The sequence below is a fragment of the Salvelinus sp. IW2-2015 genome, unplaced genomic scaffold, assembly GCF_002910315.2.
Source record: "Salvelinus sp. IW2-2015 unplaced genomic scaffold, ASM291031v2 Un_scaffold515, whole genome shotgun sequence".
NCBI classification, from domain to species: domain Eukaryota; kingdom Metazoa; phylum Chordata; class Actinopteri; order Salmoniformes; family Salmonidae; genus Salvelinus; species Salvelinus sp. IW2-2015.
In genome coordinates, this window is record NW_019942566.1 from 47525 (window position 1) to 68435 (window position 20911).

Here is a 20911-nt window from a genome sequence, read left to right on the forward strand (position 1 = left end):
GGAACAACACTTACATGTCATTCATATTATGTTCGATATATGTGTTGTGTGTGTGTGTGTGTGTGTGTGTGTGTGTGTGTGTGTGTGTGTGTGGTGTGTGTGTGTGTGTGTGTTGTGTGTGCGTGCGTGCGTGCGTGCTGCGTGACGTGCGGCTCGTGTGTGACTAGCATGGTTGTGCATGGTGCGAGGACCTCAGCCTTAGAGACCCTGCAGAGATGGGAGGGGTGATGATCTGACTCGGTTTCTCGGCCACCTCCTCACATAACATCCCTCCTGACTGTGTGTTTTCAGGCAAAACCAGGAGCTCCTCCCTCTGAGTGTGAACCTTACAGACGCGGCACATGTTGGCTGCCGTTCTCTGTGGTTAGAACCAGGGTCAACAGATGCTGCTGGTCTTGGAAGGTTCTAGTTCTAGTATGGCAGGGTGGACTACTGGAACGTTTTCAGAATTGTGAAAAATGTATCATGAGCTGAAATATAAGATCCCAGAAATGTTCCATACGCACAAAAAGCTTATTTAGCTCAAATTTTGCACACACATTTGTTTATATCCCTGTTAGTGAGCATTTCTCCTTTGCCAAGATAATCCAGCCATCTGACAGGTGTGGCATATCAAGAAGCTGATTAAACAGCATGATCATTACACAGGTGCACCTTGTGCTGGGGACAATAAAAGGCCACTCTAAAATGTGCATTTTTGTCACACAMCACAATGCCACAAATGTCTCAAGTTTTGAGGGAGCATGCAGTTGGCATGCTGACTGCAGGAATGTCCACCAGAGCTGTTGCCAGATAATTGAATTATAATTTCTCTACCATAAGCCGCCTCCAATATCGTTTTAGAGAATTTGGCAGTACAACCAACCGGCCTCACAACCACAGGCCACTTGTGCTGTGAACAGAGTGCCCCAYGGTGGCGGTGGGGTTATGGTATGACCAGGCATAAGCTACTGACAACAAACACAATTGCATTTTATCGATAGCAATTTGAATGCATAGATACCGTGAGGAGATCCTGAGGCCCATTGTGGTGCCATTCCTCTGCCGCCGCTCATCATGTTTCACCATGATAAGGTATCTGTGACCAACAGATGCATATCTGTATTCTCAGTCAAGTGAAATCAGTAGATTCGATTTCCTTAAATGAACTGTAACTAAGTAAAATCTTTGAAATTGTTGCATGTTGCGTTCATATTTTTGTTCAGTATACATAAACACACACACCTCCTCCTTTCTCAAACCGGTTCTTGGACCAGAGGTGGGGAGTGGGGGTCAGAGGGGGTTGGAGAAGAGAGGAGAAGAAAACAAACTGCATGGAGCTTGCATCGCTAAGGGCAACGGCCAATCAAAGGGGTTGTCAGTGGTTGCACTTGCTGAATAAATGACCCCGCCTTTGACAGGAAATTCCAAACAGCCATTTTAATTCTGATCAGGCTTCAAGGAAGTGGAAAGAATAAAAACACATCAATTATAATGACAGGAAGTCTGAGATCACATGGTCACCAGCTGGAGCCAACAGAGGGATCAAGGAGCCAGGAGAAGATGGTGGGAGAAGGGGAAAGGAGGGAAGGGGAAAGAGGAAGGAGGAGAGAAAAAAGAACACTCTCAGATTCCATGCAGAGAATGACATGAGGTTCCATTTTGTGAGACAATACTACACTTACAGTAACTGTCATTTCTGTACAGACCCAAGTGCTTGATGGTAAGGAGGACCAGAACAGAGCAAATAAGTGGGATAGAATCGATGCTTTACATTATGGCTAGCTACCACACAGTGTTATACAAATACTATGCTGGCATTGTTATTGGCTTGGTCCATATGGATATGTTTGGCGCTCTCTCTCAACCTCTTTCTCTCTCTCTCTTTCTCTGTCTCTTTCTCTCTCTCTTTCTACAGTATCTCTCTCTCTCTGTCTCTTTCTCTCTCCCACTTTCTCTCTCTCTCTTTCTCTCTCTCTTTCTTTCTACAGTATCTCTCTCTCACTCTTTCTTTCTCTCTCTCCCACTTTCTCTCTCTCTCTCTTTCTCTCTGTCTCTCTCCAACCATCTGCATTTTATATAGTTTTTTGGACTCCTCCTGTGGACTCCATATATTAAAAAAAAAAATGATTTGGTTGAGTATTATATCCCAGCACATGTTAATAATAACGGTAAAGTAGCAGTTGGAACACACTAAGGGAAACAGGTCACAAAGCATTAGCTAAACCAACTTCTTTAGTTGTGAATGTGGAATTATGTGGAAGCCAATAATTTCCTGAATCCMTAGCCACATTAATACTGTGCTGAGAATGAAAAATTATATCTATAACAAAGTAGCCCTTTCCTGCAGTCAATGACCAAAAGCACCCTCTTTGGCCTCATGGGTGGAATGTTATTCATATTTTTCATAATTTCATCATCAATAAACATTATGTTTAAAAAAACGCTGAAAATCCAGTGTTTCTATGTCAAGCGTTTTTTTTATATTTCAGTCTTCTGTGATGTATATAAAGTGTAATATTAAGACGCAAAATYTAAATGTAATACATTTCAACTCTATATCTGACATGGTAGAGGTGTCTTCTTTTTTTTAAGCCCATAACCATGTGTGTGAGGTGTATAATTTGTTTCAAAGTAGCTTTGTTTAAGACGGAGGCTCCTCCTGCACCAGCTGTGGTCGGAGAGGACACACGGCCGACCGGTGCTGGAGGAGTGCTTCTGGGAGTCGAGAGGGCAGACAGAACACTTCTCGGTCACCCCAGGTGAGTCAGCATCAAACTCACCCAGAGCCCCCTGTAGGTCACATGTTTGTATACATTTTTTCCTTGATTTTTTCCCCTCTTCCCAGCATAAGGCGCTAGTCGATTCAGGTGCAGCTGGGAACTTTATGGATCGTTGACTCGCCCTCAAGCTGGGAATTCCGTTGGTGCCGATAGATCCCCCCTTCCCCGTGCACTCCCTAGATAGCYGGCCATTAGGGTCAGGGCTGGTCAGGGAGGCCACGGTTCCACTGGACATGGTGACGCAGGGGGATCATAGGGAGCGGATTAGTCTCTTCATTATCGATTCACCTGCGTTTTCAGTGGTGCTGGGGGTTCCTTGGCTGGCCAGTCACAATCCCAGGATTTCGTGGAGACAGGGGGTTCTTCAGGGGTGGTCAGAGGAGTGTTCAGGTAGGTGTATGGGAGTTTCCATTGGTGCCACNTCTTCAGGGGTGGTCAGAGGAGTGTTCAGGTAGGTGTATGGGAGTTTCCATTGGTGCCACTTCGGTGGAGAGTCCAGACCAGGTTTCCACTGTGCTCATTCCCCCTGAATATGCCGATTTGGCTATCGCTTTCTGTAAGAAGAGGGCGACTAAATTACCACCTCATCGACAGGGGGATTGTGCGATAAACCTCCAGGTAAACGCTGCGCTTCCCAAGAGTCACGTGTACCCATTGTCACAGGAGGAGACGTTGGAGAAACTCCTCGAGTTTCTTTTTTGTGAAAAAAAAAGTTGGGAGGTTTGCGTCCGTGTATTGATTATAGAGGTCTCAATTCCATCACGGTGGGGTTTAGTTACCCGCTACCTCTCATCGCTACGGCGGTGGAATCATTTCACGGGGCGCGGTTTTTCACGAAACTGGACCTCAGGAGTGCGTATAATCTGGTGCGTATTCGGGATGGAGACGAGTTGAAAACCGTGTTCAGTACCACATCGGGCCATTATGAGTACCTCGTCATGCCGTATGGGTTAAAGAATGCTCCAGCCATCTTTCAATCCTTTGTAGACAAGATTCTCAGGGACCTGCACGGGCAGGGCGTGGTTGTATATGTCGATGATATCCTGATCTATTCCGCCACATGCGCCGCGCATGTGTCTCTGGTGCGCAAAGTGCTTGGGAGATTGCTGGAGCATGACCTATACGTCAAGGCTGAGAAGTGTGTGTTCTCCAAAAGAGCCGTCTCCTTCCTGGGTTATCACATTTCCACCTCGGGGGTGGTGATAGAGTGTGACCGCGTTAAGGCCATGCGTAATTGGCCGACTCCAACCACGGTGAAGGAGGTGCAGCGGTTTTTAGGGTTTGCCAATTACTACCGGAGATTTATCCGGGGTTTTGGCCAGGTAGCGGCTCCCATTACCTTAGGTTCTATTTCTCTTCCTGTTCGGTGTGCGCCCAGAGTAAGGCTACTAGGCACCTTCCTAGAGGGAAGTTACAGCCCCTCCCCGTTCCACAACGGCTGTGGTCTCACCTGTCGGTAGACTTCCTTACCGATCTTCCCCCGTCTCAGGGGAACACCACGGTTCTGGTTGTTGTGGATCGGTTTTCTAAGTCCTGCCGTCTCCTCCCGTTGCCCGGTCTCCCTACGACCCTACAGACTGCGGAGGCCTCATTTACCCACGTCTTCCGGCACTACTGGGTGCCGGAGGACATCGTCTCTGATCGGGGTCCCCAATTCACGTCCTGAGTGTGGAGGGCGTTTATGGAACGTCTGGGGGTCTCGGTCAGCTTGACCTCTGGTTATCACCCCAGAGTAATGGACAGGTGGACGGCAGAAGAGGAGCGCTGACCGCCACTGCAGTGAGGCCCCCGTGTTCGTACCGGGGGACAGGGTCTGGCTCTCGACACGAAACCTACCCCTCCGCTTCCCTGCCGGAAGCTGGGCCGCAGTGTCTGGGGCCCTTCAAAGTCCTGAGGAGGATAAACGAGGTGTGTTATAGATTACAACTCCCTTCCTATTATCGTGGACTGGGAGGGGTACGGTCCGGAGGAGAGGTGCTGGGTACCGGTGGGGGACATCTTGGATCCGTCAATGTTGAGGGTTTTTCATCGTCTCCATCCGGATCGCCCTGTGCCTCGTCCTCCGGGTTGTCCTCGAGGCCGGTGTCGGCGTGCTGCGGGAGCCGCGCGTCAGGGGGGGGGGGGGGTACTGTCACGACTCCTACCGAAGGTGGCTCCCCTTCCTGTTCGGGTGGTGCTCAGCGGTCGTCCTCACCGGCCTACTAGCTGCCACGGATCCATTTTTCCCTTTTCTGTTGGTTTGGTCTGATTTGTTTCACCTGTTTCTTGTTTAGACTTTTAGTTTGGCTATTTAAGTCGGTAGGCCCGCCTGCTCTTCGTGCGGGCTTGATTATTCCCACTTTGTATGTGTGGTAGTGCAATCTTGGTTTGGTTCCTGTTTTGGGCATTTGTTTTATGACGCTCAGTTTCGTTGTATATACTATTTTGCCCGGTGCTGATTAAAGCTCTATTCCGAACTTTCTGCCTCCTGCACCTGACTCCGCACCCACTACGCACCCACTACGCCTTGGCCCTGAATTAGCCCACCGCAGTAAAAGGTTAACACTTTATCAAACAAGTATAATTAAATTAAATTGACCAATTTCACATTAAATGTACCAAATATTCCAAAACAGTTTCTTTCAAACCAAATCCAGACTAAACAGCATCCACATGTAGTGTCTCAGTTGTAATTTAGTCTGATGAGACAGACAGAGACGCAGAGAGAGACAGATACAGCCACCATTCCAGGTGATTCTCCTCTCCTCTGACAGCGGCAGCCATCTTGTATTACCCCCAGACAGTCACTCTGCATCTACTTAGAGCTGGGAGTCAATGCGGTGTCTGTTCTCTCTGATTCCAGGCAGCTAGAGTAAAGACAAGCAGGCAGGCATCTCTTTTTAAAAAAGCCTCCTCCTGCTCTCTCTCTCCTTGTCTTTCATTCACTCTCTGCTCTTTCTCATTTTCTTCTCCTTCCCTCTCTCAGCAAATGGAGGGCTGTGTCGGTGAAATGGATATAAATCACTACAGGTTTACAGACTGTGGATCAAGCCAGGCAGTAAGGCCTACAGCCCATCTGACAGTAATGGCAATCAGATCAATGTGGCCTTCTCTGTTTTCACATGGTTTTAATGTAATCATAAAAAATATGAAAAGGGTTCAACTGTAGAGTATGTGTTGTTTTTATAGTTTTTTTAGAGGGTATGTTGTAAAGAGGGAGAAATCGAGAGAACGATAGTGCTGTGTTATGTCGATTATAAAATACTCACACACACACACACACACGCATGCACACCTTACACACTCACCCTCAGACAGATGGGTAGTACCAGTGATGGGCGTCTGCGTCTCTTTGCAGTACGACACCACCTCTCTGGGTAGGAAGTCCACCTGTGTGATCTTAGACGCCCCCAGTCTATGCATCCTGCGCCTGGATGGAGTGAGACAGGAAGTAGTGGGTCACAGAGCACTATGGGTACTGTAGTACATCATGCTACACACTTCAGCACTGCTGACCAACACACACACACCGGTACACACACACACACACACCAGTACACACACACACACACACACACTGGTACATTCATGCATAAAACACTGAGACATTTAATATGGTGATTCAGTCCTTCGCGTCTGCAGTACCTCATCAGGGCTTAATTCAGTAGGGCATAATGTTGTGGGACTGTCAGATAGAAATATATTGCGTAGAACAGCCATGTCAATCTGACATGTAGAGTAAGGACTCAAGTCAGCTCTATTCATGGTATTTCTATCTGCTTGTTTCACATCTCTGAATACACCCCTGGTGTTCAGACAGCCCTTCTCTGATTGAACCACACACTGCCCCAAGAGGAGTAAGGATAGAGAGAAGGAAAAAGGGAAGGAAAGAGAGGAGAGGAACCGGTATGTACCCTAGCTCGGAGTCATCCTGCAGCTGCAGAACAGAGGGGTCAGTGTCCCACTGCAGGGTCCTCGGGTGGGCAGCAGGGGGCGCAATGGAGGGAGGGAAAACACATGCCAGGTTAGGAGGTGAACCACAGCAGTAACCCACAGATAAACACATACTGAGCTGGGTTGGGGTACATTTCCGTTAATTTCAATTCTGTTGAATCAGGAGATTACTTGAGATTCCAAATCCTCTTTTCAATTAGGATTTTTCCATTCTTGATTTGGAATTTAAATTGATTCCTTGATTGACTGAATTGGAACAGAATTGAAACTTACCACACCTTCACACACACATGCACACGCGTGCACACACACACGCACATGCCTAACAGAATAACTTTAGACACAAATACACATGCAAGGGCACTGAGACATACAGGACAAACATAATGACTTATTGGGGACATAACAGTTGGGTAATTCAATGTGGAAAATGTTTAGGTTTTAACATGTATCTAGTATCTATTTTCCTGTTATAGATTCTTGGTAAAATATCAGAAGATCTATTTGATGAATATGAAATTATGGTGGGACAATGTACAATATTTGTACAAAATGCCATGGTAATATGAAAATGGTTTAAAAACTATGTATAGAAATATGTATAGAAATATGATATATCTGTTCTTCAAAATCCAAATGGTTTGGACAAATATAAAATGATCTGTCTTATGTTGGACAAAATGCAACATAATGCAACATAATGCAACCTAATGCAACATAATGCAACATAGTGCATTATGTGCAGAAACATAGTGCAGAAGCTTTACAACTAGATATGTTGTGTTTCCGTCTTTCATATTCACTACCAGTCAGAAGTTTGGAAACACCTACTCATTCCAGGGTTTTTCTTTACTTTTACTATTTTCTACCTTGTAGAATAATAGTGAATACATAACAACTATGAAATAACACACTTGGAATCATGTAGTAACCAAAAAAGTGTTAAACAAATCAAAATATATTCTATATTTAAGATTCTTCAAAGTAGCCACCCTTTKCCTTGGTGACAGCTTTGCACACTCTTGGCATTCTCTCAACCAGCTTCATGAGGTAGTCACCTGGAATGCATTTCAATTAACAGGTGTGCCTGGTTAAAAGTTAATTTGTGGAATTTCTTTCCTTCTTAATGTGTTTGAGCCAATCAGTTGTGTTGTGACAAGGTAGGGGTGTTATACAGAAGATAGCCCTATTTGTTAACAGACCAAGTCCATATTATGGCAAGAACAGCTCAAATAAGCAAAGAGAAACGACAGTCCATCATTACTTTAAGACATGAAGGTCGGTCAATACGGAACATTTCAAGAACTTTGAAAGTTTCTTTAAGTGCAGTCGCAAAAACCATCAAGCGCTATGATGAAACTGACTCTGGGTTGGAGCCCCCCCTTGGTTTGTGCCGTGGCAGAGATCTTTGTGGGCTGTACTCGGCCTTGTCTCAGGATGGTAAGTTGGTGGTTGAAGTTATCCCTCTAGTGGTGCGGGGGCTGTGCTTTGGCAAAGTGGGTGGGGTTATATCCTTCCTGTTTGGCCCTGTCCGGGAGTATCATCGGATGGGGCCACAGTGTCTCCTGACCCCTCCTGTCACAGCCTCCAGTATTTATGCTGCAGTAGTTTATGTGTCGGGGGCTAGGGTCAGTTTGTAATATCTGGAGTACTTCTCCTGTCTTATCTGGTGTCCTGTGTGAATTTAAGTATGCTCTCTCTAATTCTCTCCTCTCTTTCTTTCTCTCTCTCGGAGGACCTGAGCCCTAGGACCATGCGTCAGGACTACCGGGCATGATGACTCCTTGCTGTCCCCAGTCCACCTGCCTGCTGCTGTTCCAGTTTCAACTGTTCTGCCTGCGGCTATGAACCCTGACCTGTCCACCGGACGTGCTACCTGTCCCAGACCTGCTGTTTTCAACTCTCTAGAGACCGCAGGAGCGGTAGAGATACTCTTAATGATCGGCTATGAAAAGCCAACTGACATTACTCCTGAGGTGCTGACTTGCTACACCCTCGATAACTTCTTGATTATTGTTATTTGACCATGCTGGTCATTTATGAACATTTGAACATCTTGGCCATGTTCTGTATAATCTCCACCCGGCACATCCAGAAGAGGACTGGCCACCCCTCATAGCCTGGTTCCTCTCTAGGTTTTTCCTAGGTTTTGCCTTTCTAGGAGTTTTCCTAGCCACCGTGCTTCTACACCTGCATTGCTTGCTGTTTGGGGTTTTAGGCTGGGTTTCTGTACAAGCACTTCGAGATATTAGCTGATGTACGAAGGGCTATATAAAATAAATTTGATTTGATTTGACTCTCATCAGGACCGCCACAGGAAAGGAAGACCCAGAGTTACCTCTGCTGCAGAGGATACGTTCATTAGAGTTACCAGCCTCAGAAATTGCAGCGCAAATAAATGCTCCACAGAGTTCAAGTAACAAACACATCTCAACATCAACTGTTCAGAGGAGACTGTGTGAATCAGGCCTTCATGGTCGAATTGCTGCAAAGAAACCACTACTAAAGGAGACCACTAAGAAGAAGATACTTGCTTGGGCCAAGAAACACGAGCAATGGACATTAGACTGGTGGAAATCTGTCCTTTGATCTGATGAGTCCAAATTTGAGATTTTTGGTTCCACACGCCGTGTCTTTGTGAGAAGCAGAGTAGGTGAACGGATGATCTCCGCATGTGTGGTTCCCACCGTGAAGCATGGAGGAGGAGGTGTGATGGTATTTGGGTGCTTTGCTGGTGACACTTTCTGAGATTTATTTAGAATTCAAGGCACACTTAACCAGCATGGCTACCACAGCATTCTGCAGCGCTACGCCATACCATCTGGTTYGCGCTTAGTGGGACTATCATTTGTTTTTCAACAGGATAATGACCCAACACACCTCCAGGCTGAGTAAGGGCTATTTGACCAAGAAGGAGAGTGATGGAGTGCGGCATCAGATGACCTGGCCTCCACAATCACCCGAGCTCAACCCAATTGAGATGGTTTGGGATGAGTTGGACCGCAGAGTGAAGGAAAAGCAGCCAACAAGTGCTCAGCATACGTGGTAACTCTTCAAGACTGTCAGAAAAGCATTTCAGGTGAAGCTGGTTGAGAGAATGCCAAGAGTGTGCAAAGCTGTCATCAAATCAAATCAAATTTATTTATATAGCTCTTCTTACATCAGCTGATATCTCAAAGTGTTGTACAGAAACCCAGCCTAAAACCCCAAACAGCAAGCAATGCAGGTGTAGAAGCACGGTGGCTAGGAAAAACTCCCTAGAAAGGCCCAAACCTAGGAAGAAACCTAGAGAGGAACCAGGCTATGAGGGGTGGCCAGTCCTCTTCTGGCTGTGCCGGGTGGAGATTATAACAGAACATGGCCAAGATGTTCAAATGTTCATAAATGACCAGCATGGTCAAATAATAATAATCACAGTAGTTGTCGAGGGTGCAACAAGTCAGCACCTCAGGAATAAATGTCAGTTGGCTTTTCATCTCTGAAGAATCTAAAATCTAAAATATATTTTGATTAGTTTAATAGTTTTTTGGTTACTACATGTTTCCATATGTGTTATTTCATAGTTTTGATGTCTTCACTATTATTCTACAATGTAGAAAAAGGTACAAATAAAGAAAAACCCTTGAATGAGTAGGTGTGTCCAAACTTTTGACTGGTACTGTATATAGCTTCACAAACAGATATATAGAGCTTTACAAACAGATATGTTGTATTTCCATCTTTCATATATATAATTTTACAAGCAGATGTTGTATTTCCATCTTTCATAAATATATACAGTAGCTTAACAAACAGATATGTTGTTTTTCCATATTTCATATATATAGCTTTACAAACAGATACGTTGTATTTACATCTTTCATATATATAGCTTTACAAACAGATACGTTGTATTTACATCTTTCATATATATAGCTTTACAAACAGATACGTTGTATTTACATSTTTCATATATATAGCTTTACAAACAGATACGTTGTATTTACATCTTTCATATATATAGCTTTACAAACAGATACRTTGTATTTACATCTTTCATATATATAGCTTTACAAACATATGTTGTATTTCCATATTTCATATATGCCAGTTTGTGCCAACAATACAGGACATTGAACCAGCACACAATGTATGCATCTTCACATACAGTATACACAAGTCACAATACATGTACACAATCACATTCAGTATACTGTATGAAAGCAGTTCTATGACATATAGAACACCCACATGTCATGTATTAAGAATATATTCTGTTTATACAGTATATGCTTAGTGATAAAGCTGTGCTTGCTTTTGTTTGTGGGGCAATCATTCAGGGTGGCTTATAAACAAACTGGAGCTTTCTCTAAAGTCATCTCCCAAAGTGCAAATTGTGACAGGGTAGCTAGCATTTTTGACCCGCTAAACTTCTCAATGGTACCTTTCAGGAATGGTGAACATGCCCATTACCACTTTAACAGATGCACAATGCTAGTAGAGCGCGGTAAAGCGTCAACTGCGTCACTCGTCCCGACTGTCTTAACTGGGATGACACCCTAAAAGACTGTTTTGTCAGATCTGTCACAGAGAAATGACTTCTATTGAATCATGTGAGTGGAAATCTTTCAAGCCAGTGGTTTAGGGAAACAGCAGGTGTCAGGCAGCAGTCACCCAAGAGGGAAAGAACAACCCTTTGTAGCTTTTTATGCCTGACAGAAACACACCTGCCATAACATTCACTGTCTATCTGTATCACTGTGTCTGTCTGTCTGTCTGTCTGTTTGTGTGTCCTGTCTGTGGGCGAAAAACTTGGGCTTGAGCATTCCTTGCTCTGAGTAGAAAATGCTTACCTGTCGCTCTGAGCCTGTGCCTGATGCTTACTAACGCCAGACAACCCTGACCTGAGAGGGGACACAGTCATAAATGAACACACTCAACATGGGACACCGTCACGATGACCAACACACCATGCCTGATGGGGACAATAGAGTTCAATTCTTGAGGCGGATTGTACTCTATTGAGGTTCTGGGGGTCCTTCTCAGTGTCAGATATCTGATTCAGTACACACAATTGGACCGGACAGCACACAGTCGCATTTAGTCATCAGTGCTGGTTTGGTGTGTGAGAATGAGATGAACGTCAGCTACTGTATGATGACACATAAGCATGTATGACACATGGTTTGCAGCAGTACCACAACATGACGCCTGGAAACATAGCCTGGAGGCTATGTTCTTCAGAGAAGTGAGAGTTGAATTATGTGCATCAAGTTGATATCTACAGAGCATTCTAGCATGTACAGGACATTTTGTGGCTCACCAAGGATGCTCTCTGAAAAGTTATCCATTTAAAGAACTATCTTTCCCAAAAAATTAGGATTGGGGCTTAAAATACCTTAAAACTAAAGTAACTTGGGAGAGTTTTGATATGGTAAATCAAATCTGAGTCTGATTGATATTCACATCACACAGTTTAGAGATTAAATGTTATTTTGCGAGTTGTGCTTATGTCATGATAGAATGAGATAAATGACAGTAAACAGAGTGTATCAAACCCCACAGCTACAAGACACAACATCCAACAACAACGCTCACTGACATTGGTCCTTACCTATACCTGCAAATCCCATACAAAGAGACAAAGAGAGATATGTGAGAGAGCTAGAAGCATAGATAAACTGTATGCTTATAGTGTTTTGTCACTTAACTACAACCACCATTTCATTAAAGGAATATTACTCTAACAAATGTTTGACCATTAGTCCAAATACAATCTCCCAAAATGGTGCATGTCAGCAGTCAAGGTAAAAATCACTTTTTGTTGAGCAAAGACTTGCCTTGATGCATCATATRATGCATTTTTCATGTAGCACTCCTTTAAGCCAGGGGACACAGCCAAAGGGCCAATAGAATACTACAGAAATACTATAGTAATACTACAGTAATACTACAGTAATAATAATATATTGATTTGATATAGTGCTTTTCATTACAAACAAGAATCTAAAAGTTGCTTTGAAAACAAAAACAAATGTATTACTACTGAATCTAAACAGTCAATGATAATCTTTCAGAGAACATCCCTGATGTATTGGATGATAAGCATCATACTCATTATATTATCATCTCAGCAATATTCCAGTTGCTCTTGCCCTGGTCCTAGTCTGGGTCAGTAACTCCCACTCAACCATATGTTATAATAAAGTATATTAACAGTCATATAAACAAGATGGCTGCCTACCTGCCGACTGCGGCCCCATCGGCTGAGTCCTGACTTCCCGTCTCACTGGGGGTGCTGTGTCGGCTCACTGATTTGGATGGGGACATGGGGTTCGGGACTAAATAATGAAAATAACACGTATCCAACATTAAAGGCTGCAGCGGATGGACTGGTCAACCCAAGCAATGCCAGAGAGACAGAGGGTGGCCGAAAGAAAAAACAGGGTGAAATGGTTGAAAGCAAATGAGTGATAAAAAAGAATGATGAAATGAAAACACAAAGGGGACAGAAAGTCAAATGGATTCCTCATTTACCATTCAAGTCAAAGCAATCATGGCTTTCATTGGTCATTGGAAGGTTTCATTGCAAAAGCCACTGTTGTACAACAACCACAAGGTCATGTTGCGATCAGGGTGTTGTTCCAATATTGTACCACTAGAGAACACTAGCCTTTTAAATACCTTTTTAAACGTACAGTATGTTGGTAGTGAGATACAGTATGTTTTCAACTGTTGTTATTAAGCCCATCATTTCAATGTGAAAATGTGGATGTTCACATTTATTTGCATACAACAACTCCACCTCAATATCATTGTTTTGAGGAAACTCCTGGGCATAGATAAAGGGCTCATCAAATACTACACTCTTAGAAAAAAGATTCCAAAAAGGTTATTCGGCTGTCCCCAAAGGAGAAACCTTGGTTCCAGGTAGAACCCTTTTGGGTTCCATGTAGAACCCTCTGTGGAAAGAGTTCTATCTGGAACCAAAAACGGTTATTCAAAGGATTATTTTATGGGGACAGCCAAAGAACCCATTTAGGTTCCAGATACATGTAGTACCACAGATGAGGAAATAAATAAAACAAAAAACATGGGAAAGTTAAGATGAAATGGGAAAGGTATGAAATTGTTAGAAATAATATTTGAGARAATGTGCATAACATGATTGAGTGCGAAATTTCACAGAAATGAAATGAATGGTATGACATTTTAAGATTTTCTCACATGTGAATTCAAAAATATTTCCATTTGTTTTGCAATAGACATTGTGAGGAAATAGAAAAGTGGATTTGAGAAACAAGTCATGAGAAACAAGTAATGATCATGTGTAAAAAAACAAACACACAAAAAACACTTGATATTTGAGATGTGTAAAAGAAAAACGGCAAATTCACACTTGTTGCATGCAACAGTAGCAAGCACACATACTGTACGTAGATAAAAGAACAGAACATACACTAGCGTTCAAAAGTTTGGGGTCACTTAGAAATGTCCTTGTTTCCATGAAAACATACATGAAATGAGTTGCAAAATGAATAGGAAGTACAGTGGCTTGCGAAAGTATTCACCCCCCTTGGCATTTTTCCTATTTGTTGCCTTACAACCTGGAATTAAAATTGATTTTTTGGGGGGGGTTTGTATCATTTGATTTACACAACATGCCTACCACTTTGAAGATGCAAAATATTTTTTATTGTGAAACAACCCAGAAATAAGACAAAAAAATGAAAACTTGAGCGTGCATAACTATTCACCCCCCCCCCCCCCCCCAAAGTCAATACTTTGTAGAATTTTGTGGCAATTACAGCTGCAAGTCTCTTGGGGTATGTTTCTATAAGCTTGGCACACCTAACCCCTGGGATTTTTGCCCATTCTTCAAGGCAAAACTGCTCCAGCTCCTTCAAATTGGATGGGTTCCGCTGGTATACAGCAATCTTTAAGTCATTCCACAGATTCTCAAATGGATTGAGGTCTGGGCTTTGACTAGGCCATTCCAAGACATTTAAATGTTTCCCCTGTTGCTTTAGCAGTATGCTTAGGGTCATTGTCCTGCTGGAAGGTGAAACTCTGTCCCAGTCTCAAATCTCTGGAAGACAAACAGGTTTCCCTCAAGAATTTCCCTGTATTTAGCGCCATCCATCATTCCTTCAATTCTGACCAGTTTCAAAGTCCCTGCCAATGAAAAACATGCCCACAGCATGATGCTGCCACCAACATGTTTCACTGTGGGGATGGTATTCTCGGGGGGATGAGAGGTGTTGGGTTTGCGCCAGACATAGCATTTTCCTTGATGGCCAAAAAGCTCAATTTTAGTCTCATCTGACCAGAGTACCTTCTTCCATATGTTTGGGGAGTCTCCCACATGCCTTTTGGCGAACACCAAAAGTGTTTGCTTTTTTTTTTCTTTAAGCAATGGCTTTTTTCTGGACACTCTTCCGTAAAGCCCAGCTCTGCTTGAAGTGGTCTATGGACAGATACCCCAATCTCCAATGTGGAGCTTTGCAGCTCCTTCAGGGTTATCTTTGGTCTCTTTGTTGCCTCTCTGATTAATGCCCTCCTTGCCTGGTCCGTGAGTTTTGGTGGGCGGCCCTCTCTTGGCAGGTTTGTTGTGGTGCCATATTCTTTCCATTTTTTAATAATGGATTTAGTGGTGCTCCATGGGATATTCAAAGTTTCGGATATTTTTTTATAACCCAACCCTGATCTGTACTTCTTCACAACTTTGTCCCTGACCTGTTTGAAGAGCTCCTTGGTCTTCATGGTGCCGCTTGCTTGGTGGTGCCCCTTGCTTAGTGGTGTTGCAGACTCTGGTGCCTTTCAGAACAGGTATATATACTGAGATCATGTGACAGATCATGTGACAATTAGATTGCACACAGGTGGACTTTATTTAACTAATTATGTGACTTCTGAAGGTAATTGGTTGCACCAGATCTTATTTAGGAGCTTCATAGCATGCACCACTTTTCTGTTTTTTTTCTTCTCCAGAATCTTTTGAAACAAGTAATTTTTTCATTTCACTTCACCAATTTGGACTATTTTGTCTATGTCCATTACATGAAATCCAAATAAAAATCAATTTAAATTACAGGTTGTAATGTAACAAAATAGGAAAAACGCCAGGGGGGATGAATACTTTTGCAAGGCAAAGGTTATAAATAATGATTTTTTATTGAAATAATAATTGTGTCCTTCAAAAGAATCCTCCATTTGCAGCAATTACAGCCTTGCAGACCTTTGGCAGTCTAGTTGTCAATTTGTTGAGGTAATCTGAAGAGATTTCAACCCACGCTTCCTGAAGTTTCTTGGCAATTTCCCGCATGGAATAGCCTTCATTTCTCAGAACAAGAATAGACGCACGAGTTTCAGAAGAAAGGTCTTTGTTTCTRGCCATTTTGAGGCTGTAATCAAATCCACAAATGCTGATGCTCCAGATTCTCATCTAGTCTAAAGAAGGCCAGTTTTATTGCTTCTTTAATCCGAACAACAGTTTTCAGCTGTGATAACATAATTGCAAAAGGGTTTTCTAATGATCAATTAGCCTTTTAAAATGATAAACTTGGATTAGCTAACACAATGTGCCATTGGAACACAGGAGTGATGGTTGCTGATAATGGGCCTCTGTACGCCTATGTAGATAATCCATTAAAATATCTGCCGTTTCCAGCTACAATAGTCATTTACATCATTCACAATGTCTACACTGTATTTCTGAYCAATTTGATGTTATTTTAATGGACAAAAAATTTGCTTTTCTTTCAAAAACAAGGACATTTCTAAGTGACCCCATACTTTTGAACGGTAGTGTATGTTTGTTCCATTACAGCTCACCATATAAACTCAGCAAAAAAAGAAAGGTCCTCTCACTGTCAACTGTGTTCATTTTCAGCAAGCTTAACATGTGTAAATATTTGTATGAACATAACAAGATTCAACAACTGAGACATAAACTGAACAAGTTCCACAGACATGTGACTAACAGAAATGGAATAATGTGTCCCTGAACAAAGGGGGGGTCAAAATCAAAAGTAACCGTCAGTATCTGGCGTGGCCACCAGCTGCTTTAAGTACTGCAGTGCATCTCCTCCTCATGGACTGCACCAGATTTGCCAGTTCTTGCTGTGAGATGTTACCCCACTCTTCCACCAAGGCACCTGCAAGTCCCCGGACATTTCTGGGGGGAATGGCCCTAGCCTTCACCCTTCGATCCAACAGGTCCCAGACCTGCTCAATGGGATTAAAATCCGGGCTCTTTGCTGGCCATGGAAGAACACTGACATTCCTGTCTTGCAGTTAAATCACGCACAGAACGAGCAGTATGGATGGTGGCATTGTCATGCTGGAGGGTCATGTCAGGATGAGCCTGCAGGAAGGGTACCACATGAGGGAGGAGGATGTCTTCCCTGTAACGCACAGCGTTGAGATTGCCTGCAATGACAACAAGCTCAGTCTGATGATGCTGTGAGACACCACCCCAGACCATGACGGACCCTCCACCTCCAAATCGATCCCGCTCCAGAGTACAGGCCTCGGTGTAACGCTCATTCTTTTGACGATAAACGCGAATCCGACCACCACCCCTGGTGAGACAATACCGCAACTCGTCAGTGAAGAGCACTTTTTGCCAGTCCTGTCTGGTCCAGCGACGGTGGGTTTGTGCCCATGGGCGACGTTGTTGCCGGTGATGTCTGGTGAGGACCGGCCTTACAACAGGCCTACAAACTCTCAGTCCAGCCTCTCTCAGCCTATTGCGGACAGTCTGAGCACTGATGGAGGGATTGTGCGTTCCTGGTGTAACTCGGGCAGTTGTTGTTGCCATCCTGTACCTGTCCCGCAGGTGTGATGGTCAGATGTACCGATCCTGTGCAGGTTTTGTTACACGTGATCTGCCACTGCGAGGATGATCAACTGTCCGTCCTGTCTCCCTGTAGCGCTGTCTTAGGCGTCTCACAGTACGGACATTGCAATTTATTCCTTGCAGCATGCCTAAGGCACGTTCACGCAGATGAGCAGGGACCCTGGGCATCTTTCTTTTGATGTTTTTCAGAGTCAGTAGAAAGGCCTCTTTAGTGTCCTTTCATAACTGTGACCTTAATTGCCTACYGTCTGTAAGCTGTTAGTGTCTTAACGACCGTTCCACAGGTGCATGTTCATTCATTGTTCATGGTTCATTGAACAAACATGGGAAACAGTGTTTAAACCCTTTACAATGAAGATCTCTGAAGTTATTTGGATTATTATGAATTATCTTTGAAAAACAGGGTCCTGAAAAAGGGACGTTTCTTTTTTTGCTGAGTTTATATGATGACGGTTTCTGCCATAGGAATAAGAATGAATAGAACGGACTTGTAAGCTCTAACGCTGGTAATTAACTCGTAAATTCATGAATACACTCGCAATGGCTGCCTGGTATTGTGACGCAATCATTTCCACAGTATAACATTTCCAATAATTTTTGGAATGTTATACTGCATCAACTGATGCTAGATTGCCATGGTAATGTAGAATGTTCATTCAAATGATGCTAACTGATGTGGCTCATGAAATGGAATGTATTTTTTGTCATTTCAGTTGAGTTGACTCAACAAATCACAGCACAGATTCAAGGGTAAACGTCTTGATTTTACTTCCTGGCATGGGTACACTCAAAATGGCTGCCAGTCTACCCATTATGACATCATTGAGTTGAATGGAAATGCCCTTTCTATTCATTCTCATTTCTATGGTTTCTGCCTCACAGAAATGCTAACTGTAGCTTTGTTTGAGGAGCTCATCCCTAACTAATTTGAGTTGTGCAGTGTGTGTGTCTGTGTACCAAGTGGAGGTTCTGGGGAGATGCCGATGCTCTGTAGAAGGGCCTCAGTCTCTCTGCGCTTCCGGTCCAAGTCGGAGTCCACTGGGGCAGCTTCAGCCTTCTGCTGCGTCTCTGTCTGTACACACACACACACACATACTCTTGAGTATACAAACATTAGGAACACCTTCCTAATATTGAGTTACACACACCCTTTTGCCCTCAGAACAGCCTCAATTCGTCAGGGCATAGACTCTACAAGGTGTCGAAAGCGTTCCACAGGGATGCTGGCCCATGTTGACTCCAATGCTTCCCACATTTGTGTCAAGTTGGCTGGATGTCCTTTGGGTGGTGGACCATTTTTGATACAAACGAGAAACTGTTGAGCGTGAAAAACCCAGCAGCATTGCAGTTCTTGACACAAACCGGTGCACCTGGCACCTACTACCATACCCCTATCAAAGGCACTTAAATCTATTTTCTCGCCCATTCACCCTCTGAATGGCAAACATACACAATCCATGTCTCAATTGTCTCAAGGCTTAAAAATCATTATTGAACCTGTCTCCTCCCCTTCATCTACACTGATTGAAGTGGATTTAACAAGTGACATCAATAAGGGTTCATAGCTTTTACCTGGATTCACCTGGTCAGTCTGTCATGGAAAGAGCAGGTGGTGTATATTTTTATTTTACCTTTTTTTAACTCGGCAAGGCAGTTAAGAATAAATTCTTATTTTCAATGACGGCCTAGGAACAGTGGGTTAAAACTGCCTTGTTCAGGGGTAGAACGACAGATTTTTACCTTGTCAGTTCGGGGATTTGATCTTGCAACCGTTCAGTTACTAGTCCAATGCGCTAACCACTAGGCTACCTACTGCCCCGGCAGGTATACACACACACATACACATACACACACACACATGTAGTATATTAGCTTTGTAATAGGATATTAGCATGAGGTCTATGGCTCAGCTCAAGTCGGACAGACAGGGATGAGCATGACAGAGTGTCTACTCACTTTTTTCCCATCTTACCTCTTTCTTTTTCCTTTCCTCCTCCTTCCTCTTTTTCTCCTCCCTGATCTGAGCTAGGCGCTGCTTTTTGCGCTCTAGCTCGGCTTTTATGTCACTTTTGTCCGCCATTGTTTCCTATTGAGCTGGGAAAAAAGGAATGTCACACAAGGATGCAATGTACCTTCAACACTAGAGAACTGCTACTGGGTGTGGCCCTGGGTCATTAAGTTCCTTCCTGTTTGGCCTGTAACATGGTCCATAATCCATAACAATTCAGGGAATAAATAAGTCCATCATCTACCTGCATCTCCCTATCAATGTATTGTGGTAGGGTCAATACCAAATAATCATACTTCACCTGAAGGCACCACCAATGCAAGAGCAAGGGTTGGCTAATTTGGTAACAATTCAAAATCTGAATATTGAATTGTAGTAAAAGGACAATGACACCATAAGGAAGGCATTGTATCAAGTTGATACTCCCACAACTGCCAGGTTTGGAGCTGAAACACTTCCAACTGCAAGCAATGTATTTATTGTAGTACAGTTGTGTGATGTAAATAGCATCATTGAGAATCCTGCTGGGCTACGCAGACAGGAGGAAATACAGCCGAATAAAATAGGTAATGAACAAAAGTGGAGGATAAAATAAAGAAAGACTTTATTGAAATACACCCAAAACAATACAATTCAAATGAACAGACGCAGTTGGTAGCAATTGGCAATGCATAAGATGCATAAGTTGCCACTACTGTACCCATTAGGAGTGGAGAAAATTGCGTTTTCCCCTTTAACACACCACGTATAGGTAATGATAAATTGGGTATTATTAGCAATTCACGTTACGTCATTTTTCAATGCGCCTCTTCTTCCCACGATCCAAAGCCATACAGAGAAACACCCAGCAAAATAGCAATTACACGAGCACAAATGACACACATGCTACAAATGTATGCAATAAATCATTATATTTCCTCGTAAAGACTTGTCATACCTGATCTCTCTTTCCCTATGGATGCTGATGATGATGTGTCACTTGCAAAGAAAGATGCTGTATCACGCGGCTGCTACACCCCCGGCAAATCACCACATTATTTATCCTCCTCTAATGATATTTAACCAACAAACCTCGGATGTATGGTGAAAAGAGGTCGTTTCAGTTCAGATGATATTACTGTCATTGGCTAAAATCAAGCAGATTCGCGTCAGATGACCTAAATAAAAGATGAAACATGTGCATGATGCAGCATCCCTCAGGAAGAGAGGAGGAAATTCCACCTATCAGTGCAATGTGCCGCTTTGAATTAACTTTAGCTGTTACAATGTCGTCATCTACAGGCCATTTAGAGAAGTGTACGGCGACACGGCTGGGGTATCAGATTTAGATTTATTTCCCAATAATTTTTATATATATACCGGTATATA

General features: G+C 43.3%; 1 protein-coding gene across 1 annotated transcript; it reads right to left on the minus strand.

Annotated features, from left to right (window-relative positions):
- Positions 1-4484: 4484 nt before the first annotated feature.
- Positions 4485-20779, minus strand: LOC112068424 (cytoplasmic dynein 1 intermediate chain 1). The gene is made up of 9 exons (XM_070438150.1): positions 20481-20779; positions 19508-19629; positions 18493-18607; positions 12919-13015; positions 11528-11578; positions 6656-6715; positions 6042-6171; positions 4748-4855; positions 4485-4652 (listed from the first exon to the last, which is right to left on the minus strand). Exons 2-9 carry the CDS (start codon positions 19613-19615, stop codon positions 4485-4487), a joined length of 837 nt encoding a protein of 278 aa, XP_070294251.1. The 5' UTR covers positions 19616-19629; positions 20481-20779.
- Between the last annotated feature and the right edge of the window lie 132 nt (positions 20780-20911).

Coding starts and splice junctions, on each gene's coding strand:
- LOC112068424 (XM_070438150.1), bottom strand. CDS start 19,615: ATGGCGGACAAAAGTGACATAAAAGCCGAGCTAGAGCGCAAAAAGCAG. Junction 11,579..12,918: donor GATGGGGCCGCAGTCGGCAG/GTAGGCAGCCAT, acceptor GTCCCCTCTCAG/GTCAGGGTTGTCTGGCGTTA. Junction 4,653..4,747: donor ATCCAAGATGTCCCCCACCG/GTACCCAGCACC, acceptor TATCCTCCTCAG/GACTTTGAAGGGCCCCAGAC.